This window comes from Podarcis erhardii (genome assembly GCF_964252035.2).
Source record: "Podarcis erhardii genome assembly, chromosome: 2".
Classification (NCBI taxonomy): Eukaryota; Metazoa; Chordata; class Lepidosauria; order Squamata; family Lacertidae; genus Podarcis; species Podarcis erhardii.
In genome coordinates, this window is record NC_138498.1 from 41,527,981 (window position 1) to 41,547,052 (window position 19,072).

A 19,072-nucleotide genomic window follows, 5' to 3' on the forward strand; every position below is an offset into this window, starting at 1 on the left:
CAACCAGCTCTAGGACAAGGATGAAGAGCCTGGAGCATTCCCTAGTGTTGCTGGACTACAATTCCCGTGGAAAAGTACACTGAAAAGGATATACCAAGAGCTCTGGCCAAAAGTTTCAATACAAGGAATAATTCCTACTCGAGAGTTGAAAAGAAAAACGTATATATTCTGCTAAGAATAACAGTTTTAAACTAATAGTAAATTTAAACACAACGTATAAGTGCGACAGTTTTAAAATAATAGTAAATTTAAACACAACGTTTAAGTGCAGCAATAATGTAGTTTCAAATATGCAATGATATAGTATAAAGGTACATAAAATACCAGTACACAACAATTGTTTTATACAAGTCTCAATGGCAGTCAAAAAGAGTCCATATTATATAAAGTCAGAATAAAGAATCAAATAGGGCCAAAAAGAAGTATCCGGAGTATGAATTAGATGTACGACTCAGTAGTGGTGACCAGGACAGGGCCCTGTTTCGGAGTAAATGCCTTCTTCAGCTGGTAATATCAAATAATATGTCAAAATAGATCAAGGTTCTCCAATACCATAAATCATAAATATAATGATTGTTGTGTTTAAATTTACTATTATTTTAAAACTGTCGCACTTATACGTTGTGTTTAAATTTACTATTAGTTTAAAACTGTTATTCTTAGCAGAATATATACGTTTTTCTTTTCAACTCTCGAGTAGGAATTATTCCTTGTATTGAAACTTTTGGCCAGAGCTCTTGGTATATCCTTTTCAGTGGACTACAATTCCCATCATCCCTCATTGCTGGATGGGGAGTCATCGAGTCCAACAACATGAGGTTTTTCACCCCTACTCTAAGAGAATCTAGGTGGCCAGCCCAGGATCCCCGCTCTCAGAGAAATGAAGAGCCATTGAGAGTAAAAACCATGCTTCAAGAGAACAAGATAGGAATCCGCTCAAAGAGAGGGGCAGAAGCACACAGAATAAATATTAAGTGAAAGTTTAAGCAGGAGGTTTAGTTCAAGACTTGGTGTCTTTTAAGTCTGGCTGGCTAAAAGAACAACAACTCGCAAACTTGTTTCCCTGTTGTACAAAGAAACAGATAGATATATATATATATATATATATATTTGCTTTCGATATATATATATATATATATAAAACTACTTTTGTTCAGAGTTGCTGAACAGGTAGGCGGACCACCCGAGTCCTGGAAATGGCTCAGGGGGGCTGCTTTAATGACCACCAACATTGCTAAGCTGCCTCCAGTCTAAAGAACCTAAGCTGTGTCAAGTCTTTAATATCACTCTTTATAAATGATGTTATTCATTACAGCAGAATTATAGCCAGTCCTGAGCTGTGTGTCACAGCTAGCACCCCGGATGCTCTAGATTCCATGGTTGGTTCTCCAGTCCATGTATCTATCGAAAGGTACCTTTTAGAGGCTTAGGTTGGTACATACTCTGAACTCTCCGTCCATTAGACACAAACACTGAGATCTGGCCTATACTTATTTTTAAAAATAAATAAATAAAATAAACAACCTGTTCATGGTACCTTATGCCCATCACCCCCATCAGATGTACCACCTTCTCCAAGCAGTTCTTCTGCCTGGTGTGGTCCATCCATGGGGACAGCACCAGGTTCAGTCCCTAGCATCTCCAGGTAGGATTGGAAGAGACCCAATAAAAAGGAGCCAAATAAAAAGGCTGAGATGGTAACTGGAGTAGTGAAGCTACCAACAGATGGGGAAGCTTTTTGGGGGGTGAGGCTGTGTGGTGGCCACTTTTGTAGGAGAGCAGAAATTAACCTGCAGTGGTTTCACTACCTAAGCTGTTGGCCTCAGAGTCGCAAGCACTCCCCGCTTCTTTTTAAAGTCTGAGCACATCTGCTTTTACTCTCTCTCTCTCTCTCTCTCTCTCTCTCTCTCTCTCTCTCTCTGTGTGTGTGTGTGTGTGTCTAAAAGGCTTATCTCAAGGTTCCTCCAGCCCTGGAGCTCTTGCTGAGTGACTGCATGGAATCAGAGCTCCCACTCTACAATTGAAGAATCCACGTGGGTGCGAAAGTATCTACCCCACCCCCCTTTCTTCCTCCGAGACTGAATTAGCAGCTTGGGAAGGAAGCCCTGCATAAGCCGTGCATTGTGAGAGTGCCAATGCAATCAGGCCAAGGGAAGGATCAGTGATGGCTAATGAATTCTACCATCTGCCCAGGGTAGAGGTGGCTATTTAAAGGATGTGAAAGAATGATGTGGTGGGGGCCAGGCCAATGCATTTTGGCACCTGAGATGAATAGCAAAATGGTGCCCCCCCCCCTTGCCACCACAGAAGAAGAGGTAAGTGAAGATCTACATCAGGAACAAGATGGGAATAAAGATCTACATCTGCTGCCCTTGTGGATCCTGCCACCTGAGGCAGTTGCCTCTCCTTGCCTCATGGGTGGGCCAGCACTGAATGCAGTTCTCCTGGGAATGCAGCTGGGGCAGCTGTGCTTTCTGAACCCAGGGCATGGCCAGAGAAGTAGGCATGCAGTTGGCATGAGAGAAGGAGACACAAATCGTGTGAACAGAGCATGGGGTTTGCCATGTTTCTGGGTCCTGACAATGTGGTGATGGGTGTCTTCCTTTAGTGTTCCTCAAACTTGGGTCTCCAAATGCTGTTGGACTACAACTGCCATCAGCCCTGGTTAGCAGGAATGTTGGGAGATGTAGTCCAACAACAGCTGGGGACACAAGTTTGAGAAACACTGCCTTAGGGGGACAAAGGGAGTGGCTCTGTGCCAGAGGGCAAATGGCAAGGGCCCCTCCCTCAACTCAGAATTAGTTAGAAACACAAGAGCATTTGAAGTAGAGCTTTAGAGTTGGAAGGAGAGGAGCTGTATTTAGAATTGCCTTTGGCTGGGGTGTGAGGAAGAAGTTGCAGTCTGTTAAATGCAGCAAGCAGAGGGACAGAGGGCCATGGCTGATTTCTGCTGGCAACCAAGACTGTGGCCATGGGAGACGCAAAGACCCTCTTGGAGTGTTAATGCTGTGAGCCCCTCCATCACAGCCTTAGGCTTTAAATGTGCAAAAATAAACCACAGATCATAAAGACATCATCGTCTCTGCTGTGCCTCAGTTCCAAAGGAAACACAAACCCTGGGTAAGTGCCTGGAACCCCTGGAATCTTCCACCACTGTGGTCATTGGGGTGGCGTGTAACAATCATAGCTGTCAACTTTTCCCTTTTTTTAAGGGAAATTCCCTTATTCCGAATACGATTCCTTGCAAGAAAAGGGAAAAGTTGACAGCTATGGTAACAATACCTTTCCCCATCCCAATTATTGCTCTGGAATATACGCTAAGGGCTGGTGTCCTACTGTTAAGATTTGCCTGTTGCAGGAATCTTCAAATTGACCTCATGTCTATTTGCCCTCCAGCTTTCCCACCCACCCCCAAAAACCCTCCACTTGTGGTAAAGTCAGGTTCTAAGAGCTTCTTCCCCCGAGGCTGATGTCTCCAGTGGCAATTAGGGAAACACAGTGCTTTGTGCAGGAGGAGTTCAGTGCTCGCCGCATGCTCTGACAAAAGGCACATTTTCAAACTGAGATAAGTGCCAATTAATTTTCGCTTCAGCTGCTAGGCAGCCTCGTGTATCTTGCACAAAAGCAGGTGATTTCCTCTTGGTAGGGTACCGTGTGTGAGAGAGAGAGAGAGAGAGAGAGAGAGAGAGAGAGAGCGCATCTATGTATGGCAAGGAGACAGAGAGAGGTGTGAACACATGCAGGGGGGAAATGTATGTGGGAGAGAGAGCATAGGCTAAGAAGGCACATGACATAGTCAGTACAGCTCTGGCTTGGCAGAGAATTACATTCTTTTGATGGCTGCATTTGATCTACTCATCTATCTTTACTATGAGCTAATAAAATGATTTTTATTTTGGGGGGGGGGGGAAATGCCTCACGTGTGACGAGTACCTCAATGGGCAACAGACAAAAACCTGTGAGTTTCTGTTAGTTACAGCTAGGTACTCTTCGTCCCATGAAAGGGAAGTGGAAACATGCCAGATTGTAGGTATCTACAGTGGCTAAGGTTAAGCATTCTTCCTGAAACTAAAATAACCCAATACAGGGGATCTAAAGGAGTTCCTTGGATTCCACCTCCGCCCATCAGACCACAATGTGATGGGATTGCGAGAGCCTGAGCTGGAAAGACCTAGTAAACAGAAGAGTGTCCACAGGTGCTTCAAAGGCCACTCCAAAGCCTGAGCTCTGTCACAGCTGAGAAGCCACTCTATTTAAGGTGGGAGGAGAGCAGAGAGAGAGAGAGAGATTCACGCACATGCCTGCAGTGCTCCAGGAAGCACACGCTCCTGTCTTCCCCAAGGAACCACCTGAGCAAATCACAGCCAGCAGCAGAGCAAGAGATAAGGGCTGCACAATCAAACATTTATCTCAGCATGTAGGATTACAGTGCGTTCAGCCTCGGAAGGTGCAATGTGCCCAGCCTGACATTGCTAGCAAAAGCAAAGCACAGAGATACGGGATCTTGTTGGAGATGTAAACCAACTGCCAAGATCCAGGCTTATTACACGATGGGAGCTCGTTAGGGGAGGATGGCAACTGCCCCTTCCTCTTGTTTCTGGCTCACTGCCCAAACCAGATTTGTTCTTCAGCACCTCTTCTGATATTATTGTTTTCCTAACAGAGAGATGCTTCTCTGTGGGGAAACTGAATAAAGCCAAGCCTATCATCACTGGGAGGCTGTAGCAACTCACAGAAGATGCCTTTTTTTTAAGGAAAAAATCAGCAGCTTCCTAGAGAACGTAGAGTTTGCTCATAATACAATTCCCTCCCTGAAGTGCTATTGTGGCAATGTGTGGTAGCAGTTATCCTCCCACCTCCTCTGTAACACACTCTCTCTCTCTCTCTCTCTCTCTCTCTCTCTCTCTCTCTCTCATTCTCTCATATTTGCAATGCCCATACAGAAAATTATTTGAATTTGAATTGTTTGAAAAGTCAGCCCCCTTTCTCCATGATTTCTAGACTCACAACTGAAGGATAGACTGATTGATTAAATAAATAAATAAATAAATAAAGCAAGCAAAAAGACAGTTTTGTTTGCCAACAGATGCCTTTAACAGGAAAACCAGTTTTCAAGAGTCAGCTAAGAATGCTTACATTTAAAAATGGCTATACCATTGCTCATGTATGACTACCTAAGTAGATATCTAAGGGAAGCATACTCCTGCTATTTCTGCCAAATGGGAGTCAAAGGAATTGCCCAGTGTTATTTACACTAACTGGTAACAGCTAATCAGGGTCATGGGGCAGAGGACTTTCATACCTGAGACCCTTTCACTTGAAAATCCAGGAGCTGGACCCATCTTTAGTTGTACAGACTGTCCCCATTGATTTCTTATTGTTCTTGTACTTTTATTACAATTGTTTTTACTGTTCTTTTAATGTAACAATAATTGCTATATTATTGTTAGTTTGGTTTTATATATCTGATGTGCCCCAAACCCTGGATCACTTGTTTGATGATGGGTAGGATAAATATGAAATGAAATAAAGTTAAATGAAATATATCCGAGGAAAGCTCATGTCTGGTAGCGGCAGTTGGCATAAGCACAAGTGCTGTTGAAGAGTCCAGAAGTGTTTTGCTCCTTGGTTGGTTTAAAAAATCTGTTTCCTGCCCTTCCACCCAAAGGGTGGCAAACAGCCAAGTAGCAAAATAACAGAATTGAAAATAAAATATAAATAAATAAAAGGTATTTTAAAAAACATTGAGAACATCTAAAAACATACTGCGACAGCTAATAATTATTGCTAGGAGCAGTATATTACAGCTAACAAATGCCTGAGTAAACAGGAAAGCTTTTTAACCTCATTAATGTTAACAATGAGGGAGACAGACTCAGGGCACTCCACAGATGAGGAACTGCCACTAAGAAGGCCCTGTCACAGGTAAGCACCAACTAAGCCTCCCTGCTGAACACAGGGGATGAGGGATACCGAGTCTGTTTCAAGTCCCAATTTCTACTTAAAATGAGGGCACATAAGCCTTTCCATTTAAAAAGAAAAAAAACCAGATCAGTATGGGACCCCTACCTCCAGTACAAGAGGCATCTGCCATGGAAAACATGGGAAACATTCAGAGCTAGGCAGAGGGCCTTCTCGGTAGTGGTGCCCGCCCTGCGGAACACCCTCCCATCAGATGTCAAGGAAATAAACAGCTACCTGACTTTTAGAAGCCATCTGAAGGCAGCCCTGTATAGGGAGATTTTAAAGGATTGGTGTTTTATTGTGTTTTTAATATTCTGTTGGGAGCTGCCCAGAGTGGCAGGGGAAAACCAGCCAGAGGGGCGGGGTATGAACTACTTCTTCTTCTTCTTCTTCTTCTTATTATTATTATTATTATTATTATTATTATTATATTCTCCCCTTGACAAGTAGTTGGTGCTCATCTCCTACACCTCCCATCCAAATACCAGTGGAAATCACAATTTGAGCAGGTCCCAGAAAAGCAAACAATAGTGCATTCCTGTACATATCTACTCAGAAGTAAACCCACTGCGTTCAGCGGAGCTTACTCCTGCATAGAGATCTGCGGTCTGAACAGATTAAATCTGCTTTGCTAATAGTACATTGCTCCAACTTCCACTGTTTCACTGTGTTGCATCACATAATGCAAGAAGAACGGCATCATCACACACTCAGCCCAATGCAGCCGAGAAGCATCCACTACAATGCTTGGTTTCTTGCTGCATATTTTCAAGCGAGGTTTTGTGCAGTTAGTGTCTACGGTTATTGATTTGTCTACCCTGGTGTGCAGTGACTCTCGGCAACAGGCCTGCTGGCACACCTAGCAGATTCCAAGGGGAGCCTCACCTAGCTGGGGTGCAGGTTCTAAGCCACCTGCCAGGGGGAGAAGAAAGAAAAAGCTTGGGCTTTTTTGGTGGTTTCTCATCCTTGCCTAGGGGTAGCTGCCAATCACACTTTGACACCTGTCACAAATGCAGACAAGCCGTCTAGACAAATGCATCTGATTAGCATTAAAACAAGGATGGATAAATATATTTATGAAGGGTGTTATGTGATAAAGGTTGATCTGATTATTTCTTCCCCTCTTTCTGTAGTATCCCTAATAACCCCAACTGAAAATATGATATAGTGCTAGGTCAGGGGTGGCTAATCCGCAGACGAGATCTGGCCCACAAAGACATGCGGGAAGTAGCCTACCAGTCTCGCAGCTTCATCTCCAAATCTGGTCAGAAGATATGAGTCCTTTATCTCCCAGTCTCAGTGCTGAGATCAAGAGATAGAATCCCTCTGCCACTCCCTGAGTTCTCTGAAGAGCAGCCAGAGGGATCATTTACTTCCCTTCTTAGTGCCAAGCAGCACAGTGCTGAGACTGGAGATAAGCCCCTCCATCTGCTCTTTAAAGTAAAAGGCAGCCTTCTTCCTCACCCTCATTCCACAGCTGCCCTTTTACTCACAGGCAGCAGGCAAAGGGCTCACCTCTGATCACAGCGCTGTGGTGTTTAGTGCTGGGACAGGCAACAGAGCTGCTCTATGGAGATCCTTTGGAGATTCCAGGGAGCACATGGAAAAAGGGTAGTATTAGAACACTGAGGGAGGAAACAAGCTGTTTACGCGGAGATCAGATAAGGTGGTAAGAGTTGCAAGGACATGCTATAAACTGAGAACCAGCCAAATATACTCCTCATTACAGTATAATTTATATGATGTGCTTAAAAAATTCAACTGCATACTTGAAAAAGTCAAGAGAAGATATCCTGATGTCAAGAACACTCTCTTTTTAGCCTGGAATGTGTCACTCTGGAATGCTGTTGAAGTAATATTTTTTTAAAAAAGCAAAAGAGAGACTATATGTGCATATGTGTGTCTTTCATTCAATTTACAGACATGGAAAATTTAAAGAATGATTGTTAGAGACATCTGCATCAGCAACAGCAGCTTGGTACTAGTCTCCCAAACATCTGCAACATCCCCTTCCAGCAGCAGGAGAGAACCTTAGGACCATGGGCATAGCCAGGGGGAGCAGCTGCCCCCTCCCCAGGATCAAGTAAAACAATAGAAATACTTAACTAGCTGACCAATCACATCGATTCTGCTCCCCTAACAAAAGCCCTGCCCCCCCACCCAAAAAATCCTGCCTACGTTCATGCATATTTCTTGCTCCTCCACCCAGCTCTGAAGTTCTGGTTCTTCCAGGCTCACAGATGTAGCACTTAGCTGTAGAAACTGCCACCAGGCAAGATAGTCTTGCAGTAATAGTGGCGCTTGGTAGAACTACATTGACATGGTGGATTTTTGAATGTCCATTTAACTCTACATCCCTTATCTCAGTAATTTTTACAATAACCCTGTAAGGTAGGACACTGCTATTATCTCCATCATGTAGAACACTCTGGGGAGTGTTGCCTAAGTGCAGTCTACATCCCCGTTTTGCCACTATCAGCAAATCCTGGAATGTACACAGAATAAATGTACAGCAAAACCATACCATGTAGGGGAAATAGCCAGCCCTTCTGTGTGCAACATTTAGGTACTCCTATCTCTGTCCTAAATACTCATTCCTACATTACAGGGAAGTGAATATGACTACCGATGGGTTGGAGCTTCCCCGAGATCTGTTCTTTAACACCAAAGACTACCCAAAAGACCTGCAGAGGGGACATGAAAGAGATTTAAGAGCCTCGGACTTAAGATCTCCGGGTTGATGGTTTTCCGAGATTGATGGAACTATTGCTAGGGGCCGAAACCCGAAACCGGGGGGGGGGGAGGGAGTTGGTGAAAGAAAATTGGGAATTTAAAATGTATATATTATAATTTGTTTTGTTTTTTTCTTTTAATGAGAGATGGGAAAATCGTGGAATAGAATTTTTTTTTTGGACCCTAGGGGAAACGTTTCAAGAATAAGTTCAGATATATACGTTTTAATGTGAAATAAGATTAAATAAAGTAAAAGTGGATGGTTAATTGGTGAAAGAAAGAATGGAAAATTACAGTATAATAAGATAAGATATAAGGATAAAAATAAGGTGAAGGATTTGCTGAAATATCTATATGAATTAGAATACAAAGAGGGGAGATGCGAGGAGGTCAAGGAGATAAGTTAAGAAAGGGAGTTATATTACGTTTTAATTTGTTCTTTTGCTTTTTTTGTTTTTTGGATTGTATCTTTTTTTCCTTTTTAGGTGTTTTTGTTTTTTTATTTTCCTATTTTTATTTTTCTCTTGGATATGTTTTGTTTTTATATATTGTGTTCTTTTTTGTAACCTTTTAAAACTTGAATAAATATTATTGGTACATTACAGGGAAGTGAGCAAAGCATGCACATCCTACACTTTCCTGAAAATACAAATATCAAGGTTCCAAGTGGAAAATCTGCCTATTTCTGGCCAATGAGAAATGAAACCATTTCTCACTTCTCTTCCTTTTATTGACAAGTAACCAGTACAGTCCCCTAAATGGACGCTTTCCAAGGCACTACAGAATACTAAGTTTCACACCAAACCCTCTGAACCAGCTCTTGACTGGCTTAACTAGGCTAGCTGCTGCTAAGAGATTTACTCTGCATTTTGGAGCAAACTTATCTGATTTGCACCACCTGGAGCAGTGCTTGGATTGAAAAAAAACACACACACACACACACACACACACATATATATATATATATATATATATATATATATATATATATATATGTGGAGTAGTTCACATTTCTGCAGGGTCTGGTAGTCATAGGATCATAGAATTGTAGAGTTGGAAGGGACCCCTGGGGTCATCTAGTCCAACCCTCTACAATGAAGAACTCCTGACCGACAGCTATCCAACCTCTGTTTAAAAACCTCCAGTGAAGGGGAGTCCACCCCATTCGGAAGTAGTCCATTCCACTGTCAAACAGAAAGTTCTTCCTAATGTTTAGTTTCCTTTCTTGTCATTTGAATCCATTGGTTCAGGTCCTACCCTCCAGAGCAGCAGAAAACAAGCTTGCTCCATCATCCATGGGAAAGCCCAAGGTTTGGGTTTTTTATATAGTCCTACAGTCGCTTTGAGATAAGTGCTGTGTGGCACCACACAGGTTAAGAATGCCTTTGAAAATCCCTCCGTTAAGTGGCTGTACATAATTCCATGCTGTGCCTTACAGGGTGAGGGGAGATGGCCTGCCCCCGTGCCAAATGCAGGTTGCCTTTGAAAGTTTTAAACATAAGAGCATTCACGCCCCAGAAGAAATCCATTAAGTCCTAAGATTCAACCAACTTGAGACTAAGAAAGCAGAGAGTGAGGGCAGCTACTGCATAATAGGACAAAGAAGGACATCTCAATCTGGTCTGCCTCACAGGACAGGTGGGAGGCTCCCATCATATACAGCAAAACAAGTCTTTTGACTGATGGGCTCTAATACTCTCTCCCTGATCTTTCTCCCAACAGAGAGGGTGTGGACTGTTTGAACATTTATTCAAACAGTTGTCCTCAGCAAAACACAACACACAGGAGCCGTTCGCTCAAAAGTGTAGTCTCTGCACTATCTGAAGAAATACCCCTAACTCCAGCTCAGTGTGCACTAGCCACAGACAGATAGGCACATTCTGTAGCTTGCTTTTAAAAATAAATAAATAAATAAATAAATAAATAAATAAATAAATAAATAAATACTATTTTTGCCAGCAGCAAAGCAGCTGCCACTCCATTCCAGAAAGCTGCCGAAAGTGTAATTAGTGGCAGATTAGTAGTGGGATTCTGATGGGGGTTCACACAATGAGGAGAGAGGCAGAGAAAGACTTCCTTCATCTACTCGGCTTAACTCTATGATCCATCTGGAAGTGGCCAAGTCAAAGTGGAAAGTCAAAGTGGTTAGCCGGGCCTTTGCAGAGTTTTCCATGAAATGGACTTGTTGAGCCATTGCTTGGGCAAGATGGTGCAGTCCTTGGTGTACTGTTTTTCGTAGGCAATTCTCCTCAGCTTTCAAAGAGCTTGTTATTAAGTCCAGAACTTGTTTAGAGATACATCTGTCAGCAAGTCTGTCATCTGTCACCACGTGAACTATTAACTGAAGCCTGAGGATTCCACTGATAAAAACTACAGTCGTACCTCAGAAGTTGAACAGAAGGACATCCAAACCATTCCAAACTGTTCCAAAACGTTCGGAAACCAAAGTGTGGCTTCTGATTGGCTGCCGGAAGCTCCCGTAGCCAACTGGAAGTCGCGGAAGCCCCATTGTATGTTCGGCTTCCAAAAATAGTTCACAAATCAGAACACTCACTTCCGGGTTTGCGGCGTTCGGGAGCCAAAACGTTCAAGAACTAAGCTGTTCAAAAACCAAGGTACGGCTGTATTTGTCTTGTTGTTTCAGTTAGGGCCGTCCATATATCAAATAATTATCAGCTGATTGACTACCTGGCTTTTAATTGGTTACATGAAACTAAAAATTTAAGAGTCCCTGTGCCCCAATACCCACAACCTGACTCTATAGAGTACAAAAATGAAGCCCCCTAATGGTAGATATGTATTCATGGAAGGCCTCCTCTATGGATTCCGCTTAGTAACACTGGACTCAACTTCTTCCCCCAATTCTGAACAGCTCCAATTAAAACAATATCTCTTCCACTGCCTTTGAACATTACATCAAGTGACTTGAAAGCCGCCAGGTGTTGTTGGACAATAATTTCTGAACCCACCGGCCATGTTGGCTGGGGCTGATGAGAGTTGGGAGTCCAACAACATCTGGGAACCCAAGGTTGAGAAAGGCTGCTTTAAAAGACTCTAGCTCTCCCCAAAGGCGCTAAGCTTAGCAGAGGTGGACTTACAGGCAGAGGCGCACAAGGCTTTGCTTCACTTCAAAACCTTGTGGGAACTGGAAAGAGAAGCTGCTGAATTACAACTTATCACCAAACTTAAAACCATGGAGAAACCTGGTCTGAACAAAGACCTTGGATTCTTATCTCATTATACATGACAAAGCCATTTTTCACCTTTTCACCCCTTGCTTTTTCCTGTAAGACCTATTGCAGTCGTTAAGAGTCGTCAACAGGCTCATCACAGCTATCTGCCAATCACCCATTCCCACCACCCTTCTGAGTAATACCCCTCCCCACCTTCTCACTATATAGAAGGGTCTGGAAACTTCTGTTTCAGTGTATCTGAAGAAGTGTGCATGCACACGAAAGCTCATACCAAGAACTGACTTAGTTGGTCTTTAAGGTGCTACTGGAAGGAATTTGTTTTGTTTTGACTTGTGGGAACAAGTTGATCACTAGGAGCTCTCCTCGGTGCTGAAATGACAGATCTGCCTTGCTCTGTGGGCTCTGCCACAGGACAAGAATAGAACACTGCTGCAAAGTATATTGGACGAAGATCATTTAGAAATATCTTAAATGGATTTTGCATATATACCTAAAGAGGAAATGTGTGGCTATGCTTTGTTACCTGAAATTAATATATATATTTTTATAATAAAAAAGAAAAAAATTCTGTCAGAAAATACATATACTGTTTGTTGGGTTTGGAAATAAAACAAAATAAATATTTTTTATAAGTAGGTTAAAAGCCACCAGAGGACACTGGATCAGGGCCATCACACTAGAAGAGAACGACTGAAGCCTTTCCTCCATGCTTCCCCCCTCTTTCCTCCATGGTTTCAATGCTGACACCAAAGCTGTTCCTAACTTCGGAGGGGTCTCAAGGTCAGGTACATGATGGACCTGCCTTTTTCACCTCCATGGCTAACAGCAGGTGAGGGGAAGGTTTAAGTTAGGGATATGGCATAGCACCAAATGGTTAATCATCCTTCCATCAGCCCCACATCCCTTACCAAAGTATCACCAGCAGCCTGGCACAGATTTAAGCAACAACAACATGGGGAGGAATTCAGTGTTGTGCTAAGGCTATCATTCCTCCAGGACAAGGATTTCAGCTTGCCAGATGGAACAATCCTCCTTCACCTCCCCCAGTGCACTGTTCCAGGGGGTTATCCCATCCCACCCCAGAACCAATCACGGGGAACATTGGGGGGAAGAGGGGAAGAAGTGCTGCTGGACAAACAGAAGTCCTTGTGTAGCATTTCCACTGGTGGGACTCATTAGTTGAATCCCACTTATGGGATTTTATTTTGAAATAAAGTTTAAAATACAGGCAACAAACATAAGAACATACATTAACAAAATCACTAATTAAGGGAGTGAAAATGCACTGAATACAGTACTTAGTATATAATATGTACGCTTGTGGGACGATTAGAAGGAAACAGCCTAAGGGGAAGCACACTAACTATTGAGAGAGTTTGGATGTGCAAGTTATGTAGCTGACTCATAGAATAGATAGACAGATACCATGGATAGAGATAGAAATATTGACACACACACACACACACACACACACACACATTTCATGATTTTAACCAAAGAAAAAGGTGGCCAGAGATCTGAGCACACATTCCACATGTCATATCTAGCTTGGTCTTAACCAAGTAGTATCCAAAAGTGTAAATAGCTGGCAGGGAGAAACATCCAAAAGTGACAAATATCCTTATTAGGACCAACAAAAATGCCACAAAACAGGGAGCAAGCTTTTGAGCAGAACCAAAACCAACTCAGAAATTTGAACAAGCTCATAACTTCCAACCATACAGATCAAAACCTGATCTAGGGGAACCTGAGGCCCTGCAGATTTTGATGGATGCTAACTTCCATCAGGCCCTGCCAGCATGGTCAGTAATCAGGGATGATGGGAACCGTAGTCCAGAAACACCTGGAGGGTCTCAGGCTCCCCATTGCTGCTTCAGATCAGGGCTGAGGAAGCCATGGCTCTCCAGCATCCCTGACTCTCATCATCCCTGACCATTGGACCATGCTGGCCAGGGCTGTTGAGAGCTGGAGTCCAAGAACATCTAGAAAGCCACAGGTCAATTAACATATTGACTGAAGTTTGCAACCCGAATTTTAACACTTTGGCATCACTTTCCTGGGTGGCACATTTAGTAATCTTGGAGGAGATTTTGTTCTCAGCCACACACCCATCTCCAGGCAGAAAGGAACCAAAATGTATCCAGGAAATGGATGCCAGGTGCTGAAAGGCAGCCCTAGCAGTTCAAGATTCTGCACATGCCACTAATAAGGGAAAGGTAAAGGACCCCTGGATGGTTTAAGTCCAGTCAAAGGCGACTATGGGGTGCGGCGCTCATCTCTCTATAGGCTGAGGGAGCCGGCGTTTGTCCACAGACAGCTTTCTGGGTCATGTGGCCAGCATGACTAAACCGCTTCTGGTGCAACGGGACACCATGACGGAAACCAGAGTGCACAGAAACACCGTTTACCTTTCTGCAATTGTGGTACCTATTTATCTACTTCCACTGGTATGCAAGTACCAGTTTCGAACTGCTAGGTTGGCAGAAGCTGGAACAGAGCAATGGGAGCTCACCCCGTCACAGGGATTCGAACCACTGACCTTCTGATTGGCAAGCCCAAGAGGCTCAGTGGTTTAGACCACAGTGCCACCCGTGTCCCTATGCCACTAATAAGAGCAAGTAGCTAAGATGGAGAGCCAGAGCCTAGATCCTTAGGATGAAAAGTGAGGAATGGAGCAAAAAAGAGGGAGAGGGGGCTACTTTGGAACAGCCTGGCACTGCCACAGCTCTCACTTGGTAATATACTGATAATCAAAGCCAGGGTAGTTCCACCTTAAGCCCCCACCCCCACCTAACACCTGCAGGCCCACATTCACACCAGGGGAAGAAAACACTGACTCTATGTCCTTTTTTATTCAATCACTGATTTAGATGTCCACATCTGGTAAAACCTTGTACAACCAAAGATCAAACCTGGTACAGCCTCCTTCCTGTAGGCCCTAAGGAGGTAAACAAGCCAAAGGAAAGGTTATTACATTTAAGTCCATCAGAAACCTGTCCCGGTTTTAAGTCAGGATGACGTGTCCCACCTCAGTCAGCTTTTCCCTGTACCAGCCCCATAATTAAGGCAAGAGTCAGGTAGAGGAAGAAAAAATGTGTGTTTTGCCAGAGGCTCGTGTTGATGGGTATCCGTCATGTTCTTACTCAGACACAGCATAGCAGTGTGCGAGAGAGAATGTGTGTGCTGTAAGTCACAATGCAGGAAATAAGTTTGACCCAAGCACTTGAAGTGTGTAAAGCACTGTGACGCAGAAACCAACAGACACATATCTACAGATACCAAATTGCATTGGCACACAGATAGCTCCTGGGATAATGGAATTTCGGTCTGTCAGTCTACCATCGCCTCTTGAACCACTTCCCAGTGTGGAAGGGAGAGGAAAAGTCTGAAAGCTGAGCAGGAGGGGAAGATAACAGACTGCATTTGGGAAACTTACAGCCTTTCACCTGGGAGTGAGCACCCGCTATCTCTCTAAGGAATTGGGGAAATGTAACTACTTCCCCCTGTTTTAGTGAAGCCATCATTAACTGTTTGGCATTTAAATTCCACCCAATTAAACACAACCTCCTGGTAGTTCACAAAAGTGAAAATCAGTAGAACGTAAATAAAATCAAAGCTTAAAAAACAGTCAATACACCAGTGCTTTTGTGACATTAGCAGCCGGTCCCATTGTCACCTAGGAATTATTTGCACATTGAGGGAACGCCCCTCAAATGAAGGAGAAATAAGATGCGAAAGCTACTCTATGCACATTCCTACAATCTGATGTGTAAAGTCAGAGAGCTTTCAGGGTATCCCCTGCCAGGCACTGACCTTTCCAGACACCTTGAGTTTTTGATTAAGAGACACCGAACACAAGTCTTCATGCATACGATCCAGCAGCCACAGTAAGAACTCCAGGGCATCGTGCTGTGAGTTTCCGCGGAACTGTGCGCCATACTTAGATACGACATTCTGCAGTTTAAAAAAAAAAAAAAAAGAGTTCAGAGTTAATATTTTGTATGGTGTAGGAAAGGGCCCCTAGCCATGGAAGGGTAAAAGATATTCATATGCCATGATCCTCCCTGACATTTTCCCTCTGCTTGGGCTAAGTTGCGGGTAATCAAAAAGAGCCAAGAGCAGAAGAATCACATTAATAATAATAATAAGGCCTCATCAAAACAAGATGTCTGGACTGTACCATTTCAGAGTGCAAGTGGGGCCTGGCACATCAGAGTGAAGGTAAGCCAGAAGTGTCCTCCCAGACACACCCACTTTCTGTGGGGATGGAACTGTTTGATATGGTGAAGCAGTCCATCAAGGGAGGCTCCCAACTGTAGTCAAAGTGGTACAGTCCAAACAAAGGTTTACCACCTGAGTGAGAACAAGCCCTAAGAGTCACACTGAGTAACCCTGGAAAAGTCACTCATTCACTTGACTGAAATAAGAGAAAGGGCACAGCCCAGATGTAGGCTTGTCACCTAAGCGAGAGCTCAGCCTGAATTATGCAGAGCACATTTGCATGACTTCTGCTGTATAATCTGGACCGGCTCCAAGATGGCAGGATTCAAAGAACATGGTGTTATTTGTAGCAAGGTCAGCAACAGCGGTAGGCAAGGACATGGAGGAAATTTTAAAGGGAAGGGACACAGGAAGAAGTAGCCATAGAAGCGGGGCAGAGAAATATGTGGGATGGTACCCCATGGATTCAAAACTTTTCCCATTCTACTGCCCTATATGTATCTAGGTAGCCTCAGCTAGGCAAAGGCAGCCACAAAACTCGCACAAGGCCTACTCCTGACATAAAAGAGGAAAAAAATGTAGAACATTTGTTGGACCAGATCTACAGGTACAGTGGGGGGGGGGAGTATTTGATCTCCTGCTAAATTTGCCCGTTTGCCCTCTGACAAAGAAATGACCAGTCCATAATTTTAATAGTAGGTTTATTGTACCTATGAGAGACAGAACAACAACAGGAAAAACCCCAGAAACCCAGAAGACAAAAGTCAGAGATTGATGTGCATTATAATGAGTGAAATTAGTACAGTGGTACCTCGGGTTACATACGCTTCAGGTTGCATACGCTTCAGGTTACGGACTCCGCTAACTCAGAAATAGTGCTTCAGGTTAAGAACTTTGCTTCAGGATGAGAACAGAAATCGTGCTCCAGTGGCGCAGCAGCAGCAGGAGGCCCCATTACCTAAGTGGTGCTTCAGGTTAAGAACAGTTTCAGGTAAAGTACGGACCTTCGGAATAAATTAAGTACTTAACCTGAGGTACCACTACATTTGATCCCTTTGCAAAAGATGACTTAGTACTTGGTGGCAAAACCCTTGCTGGCAATTACAGGGATCATACGTTTCTTGTAGGTGGCCACCAGGTTTGCACACATCTCAGGAGGTATTTTGTCCCACTCCTCTTTGTAGATCTTCTCCAAGTCAGTAAGATTTCGAGGCTGATGTGAGCTACTCAAACCTTCAGCTTCCTCCACAGATTTTTGATGGGATTAAGGTCTGGAGACTGGCTAGGCCACTCCAGGACCTTAATGTGCTTCTTCTTGAGCCAATCCTTTGTTACCTTGGCTGGGTGTTTTGGGTCATTGTCATGCTGGAATACCCATCCTCGACCCATTTTCAATGCCCTGGCTGAGGGAAGGAGGTGCTCACCCAAGGATGGACACTACATGGTCCCATCCATCGTCCCTTTGATGCAGTGAAGGTGTCCTGTCCCCTTAGCTGAAAAACACCCCCAAAGCATAATATGTCCCCCTCCATGTTTGTCAGTGGGGATGGTTTTCTTGGGGTCGTAGGCAGCATTCTCCTCCTCCAAACACGGCGAGTTGAGTTGATGCCAAAGAGCTCGATTTTGGTCTCATCTGACCACAACACTTTCACCCAGTTCTCCTCTGGGTCATTCAGATGTGCATTGGCAAACTGCAGACAGGCCTATACATGTGCTATCTTGAGCAAGGGACCTTGCGGGCTCTGCAAGATCTCAGTCCTTCACAGCGTAGTGTGGTACCAACTGTTTTCACAGTGACTATGGTCCCAGCTGCCCTAAGATCATTGACAAGTTCCCCCCATGTAGTTCTGGGCTGCTTCATCACCACTCTCCTGATCATTACAACTCCATGAGATGAGATCTTGCATGGAGCCCCAGACGGAGGGAGGTTGACAGTTATTTTGTGTTTCTTCCATTTGCAAATTATTGCATCAACTGTTGTCACCTTCTCACCAAGCTGCTTGACAGTCCAGCCTTATGCAGATCTACAATCTTCTCCCTGACATCCTTGGACAGCTCTTTGGTCTTTGTCATGGTGGCTAGTTTGGAATCTGCTGGATTGATTGCTTCTGTCGACAGGAGTCTTTTGTACAGGTATTGTAACGATCTGGGATTACAGGTAAGACCTCTCCCTTACAGCAGGTGCTTCTAATCTCAGCTTGTTACATACAGTAAAGAAACCAGGTAGCCTGACATCTGGCTGGTTGATAGGGGACCAAATATTTATTTCACTCACTGTAGCGTCTGGGTGTAATAAGTTTGAATAGTTGTAAATCTGGTCAATACAATGGAGTTGCGAAAAAGAAACTCTGCAGCTGAACTACTCTTCAGTTTGACATTTCCTCTTCACTTTTTAACTTAACAAAGCAGGAACTTCTCCAAGGCAGAATCGTGTTGAGCCATGCAATACACATCAAACCTATTTCTACACCTAATGCAGTAGGTTTCTTTACATAATGACACAAGTCCGTATTCTTTCTTTTTTTGCTCTTGAAGCTACAAAGAAGACTACAGTGGTACCTCGTGTTAAGAACTTAATTCGTTCCGGAGGTCCATTATTAACCTGAAACTGTTCTTAACCTGAAGCACCACTTTAGCTAATGGGGCCTCCTGCTGCTGCTGCGCTGCCGGAGCACGACTTCTGTTCTCATCCTGAAGCAAAGTTCTTAACCTGAAGCATTATTTCTGGGTTAGCGGAGTCTGTAACCTGAAGCGTCTGTAACCTGAAGCGTCTGTAACCTGAGGTACCACTGTATTTCTCCCCTGCTGAAAAAAAGGTCCAATTCTTGCAGATAATCTAGCTAAAGTTTTCAATTTATTTATTAGGTTTCTCACCCACCTTTTCCACAGGAAGCACAAGGTGGCATCCACAGCTTCCCCCCTGCCCATTTTATCCTTACAACTACCTTGTAAGGTAGGTT

At 43.8% G+C, this 19,072-nt stretch overlaps 1 protein-coding gene across 2 annotated transcripts in view; it reads right to left on the reverse strand.

Annotated features, from left to right (window-relative positions):
• Positions 1-19,072, reverse strand: part of USP43 (ubiquitin specific peptidase 43) — a 91,624-nt gene that overhangs the window by 56,810 nt on the left and 15,742 nt on the right. Inside the window, exon 2 of one of the 2 annotated variants that reach the window (XM_081848647.1) lies at positions 15,705-15,845. The exons of the other annotated variant lie outside the window; for it this stretch is intronic. Coding sequence (XP_081704773.1) covers positions 15,705-15,845 — 141 coding nt within the window. The remainder of the gene's footprint in view (positions 1-15,704; positions 15,846-19,072) is intronic. 2 annotated transcript variants of the gene reach the window in all.